The sequence below is a fragment of the Cenococcum geophilum genome, assembly GCF_001692895.1.
Source record: "Cenococcum geophilum 1.58 unplaced genomic scaffold K441scaffold_75, whole genome shotgun sequence".
NCBI classification, from domain to species: Eukaryota; Fungi; Ascomycota; class Dothideomycetes; order Gloniales; family Gloniaceae; genus Cenococcum; species Cenococcum geophilum.
This window is the reverse complement of record NW_027137633.1, coordinates 762,901-771,980: the sequence shown is the minus strand read 5'-3', so window position 1 is coordinate 771,980 and position 9,080 is coordinate 762,901. Positions and strand designations below refer to the sequence as shown.

Genomic DNA, 9,080 nt, shown 5'->3' with positions numbered 1-9,080 from the left:
CTCCCTACCTTCCCGTTTCTAACATTAATTTTAAAATAGCCGTGACGCGGTTTGCCAAAGTGAATAATTAGCAATATCCGCACCAATAACGCGTTAATCTTAACCACCTACTCTCTATCCATTATATCCATAATCTAATAATTAAAACCTATTAAGATCTATCTATTACAACGTGTTTAAGTCCTCCCTGCCTTTATCTAACCCTCTATTCTCCCTCTGCTGCTTTTAAGCGCTATCTACTAATACCTCTATTAAAGTGAATAAGGTAAAGAGGTTATAAACTATAAGCCAGTTAAGTAGATTAACAAGCTGGCAGTACGCAATGGGCTGGGGATTATATTAAAATGGATCCCTAGCAGTCTTTATGGCTATATAGCCTATGGAGGGAGCTACCCCAGCTTATAAGCAGCTCTTATGAACTTCAAATAAGCAAGCTAGATAAAGCTATTACGGAGATATATCCGTACCGTGGTCATATGGAGCAGCTCAAGGCCCTAAGGGTGCTAATATTTGAGCGGTGAGATCTTATACTTATGGCAAAGACGTCTTTTAGTAAGAGTATAATAATATAAGCACTACTATGTCTTATACCTAATGCAGTTATTATTATTATTCTTCCACTTAACGCGATTAGGTTAGAGTAAGTAAAAAAGATTATAAAGCTACCTTATGTTCGACCTGTTTATATATGGGAGAAAACAATATCCGCTAAGCTAATTAAGGATATCCGCATAGGCAGCTATATATATATCCTTATCTCCTTAGAGCTTTTAGTTAGTAATAAGCTATATAAGGTTCTAATAGACCCGATATTTTGTTCCCATGTTGCCCTTATAGTAGTTAATAAAGTACACCTGCTTACTAATTGGGGAGAGACCTTCCGTATAGCGTATACACAACTCTTTAAAGTACGTTTAGTTTTAGTTAATAAGCCTTAGTTTATATATACCGCAATACTAGACCTATCTATGTTTTAAACTATATGTAAGCTAGCTAGGTTTAAACCTAATATATAAGTTATTAAAACCCTAATCAATCGGCCGGAGCTAAAGATTATATAGAGGGTTATAACCGCGCTAGAGAAGAAGGACTTTTGAGCTCTTTACTTTACTATTGCTGCTACTCTAGTGTATTTGCATACTACTAGTAATAGTAACTGAGGAGAAGGCGAGCAATTAAGAAGCCGCTTAATATCCGCATAGCAGACATACCGCTAATAGTTTAATTAACTTTAGCTAATTCTAAAGACGATTATCTTCTTTAATTCTAAGGAGTGGATAGCTACCTATCGTAATACTATTCGCAGCTAGTTGATCCATCGCGGCTACGATGCTGCTGTTGCTAGAGAAGCGGTGCAGAGCTACTACGTAACGCTTACGGATATTAATAAAGACCGCTTATACGCCGAATACGCGCGCCTAACGTCTTAAATTCGAATTTTCGTTGTATTAGATGCAGTAGCACACGGTATAGATGTCCTGGATATCTACCGTTCAATCTAATATGGAATGCCTCGCCACAAATCCTATAATATACTGGCACAGCGGTTTAGCCAGGCAGGCTGAGGAGAAGGCCTCTTAGGCAAAGCAATCTTTATAGTTAAGAGCCGCTGGCGGGGTCCTTGTGATAAATTAGGTGGTTCTAAGCATACACAACCTCAGTATATAGGCGATCTTCGCGTAAGCGCGCTGTGTAATAATATCCGCGGGTAACAAAACATAGAAACTGCGGATATTGCGGGCGATGCTTTATCTATAGTGTCAGTTAGTACTAAGCAGTTAGTAAATATAAGAAGCGGGCGTGGGTTAAGCCCTAGTAGTTCTATAGTACGCCTACCTAAAGAGCTTATTGTACTAACCCTACGCCCAAAGAAGCGGTTAACTAATGCGCAGTTGCGTAATAAACTGCCGTTTACCCTATGGCGGCTAGTTAATAAGGATTAGGTATACTTACGAGTAATATAACTTACACACTATAGAGACCCACAGTCTACTATTAGTAAAGACTTGTGTTGCAGTAACTATAACCTAGCAATATTTATGGATTGCGAGTATAATATCTGCACTAGCTATAGTGCGGATATTGCGAAAACCTACTAGGAGCCTATATTAAGCAATATATAGAAGTAGTTTACGTAATAGGCGGAGGCTAGGTATTAGGATACATTATAGACGCCTATAGTTAATTATATTATACTAGATAAGTAGCTTTATCGCCTCTGTAATATAGGGTGGGTTTTAGATATGGCATTATTAAGGCAAGTAATGCCTGAGTGGGATCCTGATATCCTTGGTAAGGAGCTTCCGTCCCTTATTAAGCTTTTAGCAGATAAGGAATAAAAGCAGAAACAAAAAGAAATAGGGCAACTCTTAGGTTCTTCTAGGTTAATTATGTAGATATTAGAGCGGTTTTCCTAAGCGTTAGAGCAGCACGCTGCTGCGGATGAGCGCTTATTATAGGCTCTTATATAGGCTTTACAGGTTTTAGATAGGAGATTTAAAATATTAGCGCCGTGGCAATTAGCGCCTTACTGTGGCGCTGATATATCGCAGGCTAGTTAACAGTTAGCTATAGACCTCTTGCCAATAACTTAGGAAGAGGATGTACCTATACCTTCGCCAACTCTTAGGTCTCTAGCTCCTACTCCTCTATTATTACCCTTATACTAGCCGTTAGATATATCTATGCCGCTAGTAACCCGCTAGTTAGATACGTCTTTATTAGTACTGTAAAGGCGGTTGACGTGATTAAACAGAGGTAAATGTATGCAAAGAGCACTATAGGAAATTAATGGCAACGCCAATTAGTATATAGCGGGCTAATATTAGGCGAGGTTAGTTAATATTAGGTAGGGTTAGCTAATACTAGGTGAGTTTACCTTATATCCGCTAAGCGGATATTGCAACTATAGTAGCTGATATCTATTAGGATGACGCCCCCCCTTCCCCTTATACTCTATACCCCTAGCAAGCGCGGCCTAGGAACTAAATAGATTAATTAATTAATAATATCAATTACTTGGGAATATGTACTAGTGCTACTAACTATAGCGGATATTGAACGGTTGTAGTAATAGCTTATAGCTAATATCTTATATTACTTATTGAGCAACTTATACGTAGGTTAAAGCTAGGTTTAAGTAAAGTTGGTAGGGAGTACGAAGCTATTTAGCTCATTATTATTGTTATAGAGATTAAGCTCATTAAATATGGCGGAAAGATTACTACCTAGCCGTAAATTAAACTTGTTAAGGGCAGATTAATTAAGTTGTTCAATACCTAGTTATAGTAGAGGCGGCGCTTCTATCTTTACTCGCTATACCTAATGGCGGATAATAGAACCTTCGGTAATTACATTAGCAAGCGATTGAATATCCGCTGTAGGAGATTTAATAGTATGTTAAGTAGACATCCGTTTGCCGAACGTGATCTTAAACTTTGTATGTAGTGGCCCTGTATAATTAGTCATATAAATACTCTAGCAGAAGAGTGAGTCTAGGTTAAATGTCGAATTGCTACGAGTGTGCATAAGCTGCTTTAGCTCCCCATTAAGTAGCTTATTGTCGAGATTTATTAGGTAGTAACTATCCTATTCACTGTGGATATTTACTAGACTATTTACTAGGATAGCTTGCTGGAGCTTAGGGGAATAAGTATCTGTTGAAGTTAACTAGAAGAAACGTAATATCTCTAGTAGATAGTTCTTATTTTGACTACCTGTGAAATAGATATAAATGCAGGGGAGTACGCGGCTAAGCAGGCCAATATCCGCAAGCTTAATGGCGTGCTTAAGGACCTTATACGTCTCTACCAGTTATAAAAAGCGGACGTGCGTTAGAAACTCTGCATTAGTAGGCTTAGAAAGTGTTTGTAAGAATATAGCACTGCCAGCCTACTTAAGGTGACCCTTTTGCTGTGGTTCCGCAGGCTGGCTAGCATAGTTGGCCGCCCGAGAGACTTCCTAACCAAAAACCGCTGTGCGGATATCCTTAACCACTGCTAATAGATGTTGCGGAGATAGGCTTTTAAGGTACTGCTTAATATCTATAGGCGACTTGGTATTATAAGACTCCTTAATCTAAGTATGGAGCAACGCTACGATACGAGCGTTAAAGCTATAGAGAATTAGCTCCTTTATATAATAAAACGGCGCGCGCTTGGCTGGGATATTTCTTTAACCTAGGTGGTTTATATAGGTGTATAGCGTAGAGTACTCTTAGGCTAATTACTTGCTACTATAGTGATACCGTATAACCATATATAGGTAGTTTAGCTTTAGGTGCTAAAGAGCTAGAATAGGCAGAGCCTAACGCAGGCTATTATAGGCGGATATTAACTTAGTACGTTCTCCCTGATATAACCGAATAAGCTTTGCGGTCTTTTGATTACCATAGATTAGAAACAGTCGCTCCTTAAATGCTTTATTAGTGCGTTGTAGATTTATTTAATAGAGAAAAATATCGTCTAGTACCTTATAGGTTTTAGATATAGAAGCCTCTCCAGTTATAATAGGTCCTAGGTTAAACCTAGACGTCCGCGTAGCGGGTATTACATTAATAAAAGGTATACGTGGATGTTTAAACTGTGGGTTTTTACTAAGTAATATATTAAGGCCTAGGTACGCCTCTACAATGGCTTTATAAATTAAAGCTATTGAGATCTACTTTTGTATCTCGTCTTGTAAATTACCTAGAGCCTCTATAATATCCAAGAACTTAATTAAAATATCCGCACGAAGCATGCTCTGTCGAAGCCTACTATTAGGTATACTTATACTAAAGACAAGCTTACTAGTTATACGCGAATAGAACATCCTAGTATCCCTAAGTATTTAATGCTAAACTTATTAGAGGTAGTCGAAGTTATTATAGATAATAATAGTATTAGAAGCTGCACCTATTAAGCGGATTTTCACCTATATATAGGTTAGTATATACCTACACCGCGGAGATTATAGGCTAAACCTTAATTCCTGGGCTATCCGCTCCTTCTACTAGTTTAAAGTGGTATAACTATTAATTAATCCAAGCCTATAGAGCACAGAAAGCACGCGGCGCTTAACGCCGTTAGCTTAAAGATACATCCCTAGCAGCCGTAGGATATAGTTTACGGAGTTTTGTAAAAGGCCAAATATAAGTGTAGAAGCTATTAGAACCGCACGGCCTTTATATAAAGAATATTTGCGTTAACCCTCTTAATATGCTATAATTACATGCTCTAGTATAGGTGTGTAAGTCTTTATAGCTTAATAGCACTGCCTAAGGTTAAGCTGCTTAATATCCGTATATTGGTTAAAGCTACCAAATAGTAACTCTTTCTCCCTTAGCTCTTTAAGCTCTCCCTAGATAGTAAGAGCAATACTAGCACCTACTATGCCGCGCTTCTCTATCTCTTTAGTATAGATATCTAGGATATTAGCATCCTCTAAGAGTTTATTAAGGAGCTCCCTTACTCTTTTTTTCTTTAGTGCCTTGTGTAAACCTTTAGCTATTATAATCTATTTAAGCGCTAGATCTCCTATAGATATCCGCTATAGCCTAAGACGGTTAATAATTACCTGGACCTTCTCTGTAGCGGATATCTTCTTAGCGGATATTGCGGATATTATGGGTATTTCATTAACTTCTGCTTCTTTATCCTCTTGGGGATTTATATAGTTTAGCAGTAGTAAGTAGGCTATTAAGGACCGCTATTGAGCTGCGGATAGCGATGGGGGAGATAACGGGGGAGACGATAGGGGAGATAATGGGGGTGGGATAAGACGGCTAATGCCCTCGGGCACTATATCCGCTGTATCTCTTGATCCTCTAGCGGTATTAGTTAATAGAGAGGGTAGTTTATTATTAAAAGCTTAAGAAGACTGGCTCCTGCTAGACGAAATAGAGGGGTTTCTTTGACGCCTTTTAGATGCGCCCATGGCTGGCAGTTGGTTCTAGAAAATCTATTAATTAGAGAGCTGATTAAGGTAATTCTAATATAGGTATTAATAGGATAATAGATATGGCGGTTGCTTACATTAATTTCGTTAAAGTTAATGGTTTGCCTTATATAAATAGACCGGCTTAGCTTCCAAAAGCTTGCTAAAGTGGCTCAGACTAAGAAACAGATGGATCGATCGAATAGGTTAGCTTGCGGATATTCGATTATCCGCGCAGCGGATATTCATCTGTTTCTTGTTACCTCAGCAAGCTCAGACGCGATTCTGTTGGTCCGGATTTTCAATCGGTCCGCAAGCTGACTAACTACGTTTGTGCGAAACCACCAGAATCACGTCTGAGCGTGTTCCGCAACGGTTCCTAGTAAATCCACGGATATCCGCGTTGCGGAGGTTGCGGATATTAGAATAACTCAACACCAATATTTTATATTATTTCCCAAAGTTGATCGATTATACAACAGAACCTAGGCTTTTAGAATATATTATTTTTATCACTCAGGTATTTTCAGGTCTTATGATCAATTTCGTTAAAAAAAAAAACGCGTTATTAGCAATTCTGTGACCATATATAACTTTATTAAACGCTAGCTAATATATATAAAACCCATATAGGTCCATAATAGCCACCCTAAAGAACCCATTATAGCCTGGCGGACATATGGTGTCCGCGTTGTATTGTGTAACACCCACTGAAACCTCATCGCGCGCCAACCACTAAGTCACGGATATCCGGGCAAATCTACCGTATGCCGGCACCAAAACCCGCTAGGCGGAGAGGGAGGAAGTTAAATAAGGTGCTAGAACAGCCGCGGCTGCATTGGGTGTTGGATAATCAGACTCGGAGGAGTTGTAGAACGGACCAGGAGCGACGGCTATGGGACCTTCAAGATCAGCTTCTTGCGCTTCGCGGAGAGAGCAAGGCCCGGCAGCTAAGCAAGGTTGATGAGGCTATTGCTTTTTTATATCCGTATCGCGGACGTGCGGAGCAGCTTGAAGCCCTTAGGTGGCTGCTGTTTGAGAAAAAAGATATGATACTTATTGCAAAAACCTCATTTGGCAAGAGTATGATAATGCAAGCAATGCCATGTCTTCTTCGGGCCTCAGTAGTAATTATTATCTTGCCACTTAATGCGATTGGCGCGGAGCAGAAGGCAAAGATTGAGGAACTTCCTGGAACAAGGCCGGTTCACGTATACGCCGAGACAATATCCGCACGTCTTTTACGGGAAATCCGCATTGGAGTATACACCCATATTTTAATATCGCCAGAGCTGTTGGTTGGCAAAAGGTTCCATAAAACTCTTACCAACCCTACCTTTCGTGCGCATGTTGGCTTGGTAGTGATTGATGAGGTGCACCTTGTGGCCAATTGGGGGGGTTCATTCCGGAATTCGTATACACAGCTATGGAAAGTGCGGTCGTTATTGGGGCGGAAGCCTTGGTTTGCTTGTACTGCAACGCTTGATGATACAACGTTTAAGATTGTTCAAGAGCTGGCGGGCTTTCGAAATAATATCAACATAGTGCGGACATCGATTGACCGGCCAGATCTATCAATTATTAGAGAATACATCAAGCGAGGAAACAAGAAGTCCTTTAAGAGCTTATACTTTGTCATAGACCGCGCGTATACCGCTACATCCGCCGAGCAGAGAATCCAATACACGCCAACTCCCCACCGGATCCCAAAGACAATTATCTTTCTTGATTCAAAGGACCTAATATTACTGGGCAGGGACTCAATTCGTTCGTGGTTGGTACATTACGGGTACCAGGAAGCGCAGGCTAGAAGAGCTGTTCAGCTTTATCATGCATCGTTAGCTATTGCGGATAAAGACAGACTATATAAGGAGTTCAGAAAGCCTAACTCGGAAATCCGCATTCTGCTCTCCTCTGACGCGCTTGCCCATGGCGCTGATATTCCCGACATCGACTGTGTTGCGCAGTATTGCATGCACAAAGACAAGTCCGTCAACATGATGTGGCAACGACTTGGACGCGGTGCTCGTGGTAGTGGTCGAGTAGGTAAGGCGATATTTCTAATCGAGGATTGGTATAAAGGTCCACGTGAGGATATTGCTGGGCTAGCCAAAAATCGCGGTCGTACTGGTAGAGCCTTCCGATCTCAGCCAAGCCAACTTAGCCGCGAATATCGTGTCGAGCGACAGGTGCTACAAGAGGACGGGGCTGCTGATTTTGCTAGCGATATATCTTCAAGAGTGTCCGTGTGCAGCGATGCAGATTCTGATCCGTCCGCATCCAGTGTAGGGCGAGAGCTCAGTCCGGGTGGAACATCCGTAGTTCTACCTGCGGATATTCTACCAAAGAAGCCGGCGCGGCGCCCAAAGACTGAAGCCGAGAAAAGAGCAGCTCTCTCCCATTGTATGTATGCTCTTGTGAATGAGGAAAAGGGCTGCTTACGAAAGATTATATTGGAGAACTACAAGGAACAGTCTCCGTCCACTGGTGGCCAGGGTTGTTGCTCTAACTGTGATCCTACTTTACGGGCTTTTAAAGAGTTTGATATCCGCAAGCCGCATATAGAGGGGATTCCAAGGAAGATGCAACAAAAGGCCTTTGCCGTAAGCATAAAAAACTGGTTCTATAACTGGATGGAGAAGAAATATCAGCACGCTGTTTGGAATCCGACCTCGAGCTACGTTATATCCGATAAGCAAATTACCGCCCTCTGCGGCTGCGCCTGGTATATAACCAGCCACGAGGCGCTTAAGAGAAACCTACCTGATTGGAATTGTAATCAGCTTGGTGATGATCTAGATGAGTTTATTGCCTTTATTCAAGCGGAGGTAGAAAAGGTAAATCAGGCAGAGAGCCAGCTATTAGCGTCAGCAAGCAAATCAAAAGATAGCGCAGAGCGGATATTACCACGGTCTAGGGTAGCGGAGAGGCGTACAATATTGGCAGCTCAAAGTCCGCAAACACAAGTAGCCCAGCTACCTCAATCGATATCCGCCGAAAATCCGCATGCAGGGCTGCCGATACCATTACCTTCTCAGTCTACATCTAGCAGGAACGTGCAGCTGGCCAGCCCAAACTCTAGCCAGCAGAACACCTCTAGGCCAAGTACACCAAAATCCCACAACGGATGTCAGTCCTGGCAACGCGACGATCGGGTCCAGTTT

At 41.3% G+C, this 9,080-nt stretch overlaps 1 protein-coding gene across 1 annotated transcript; it reads left to right on the top strand.

The window, feature by feature from the left end:
• Nucleotides 1–6,683: 6,683 nt before the first annotated feature.
• On the top strand, nucleotides 6,684–7,946 carry K441DRAFT_591052 (P-loop containing nucleoside triphosphate hydrolase protein; the record flags this gene model as incomplete). The annotated part of the gene is made up of 2 exons (XM_067644824.1): nucleotides 6,684–7,528; nucleotides 7,673–7,946. Coding segments are annotated over 2 exons (1,119 nt in total), but the record flags the coding sequence as incomplete, so codon positions are not given.
• Nucleotides 7,947–9,080: the final 1,134 nt, after the last annotated feature.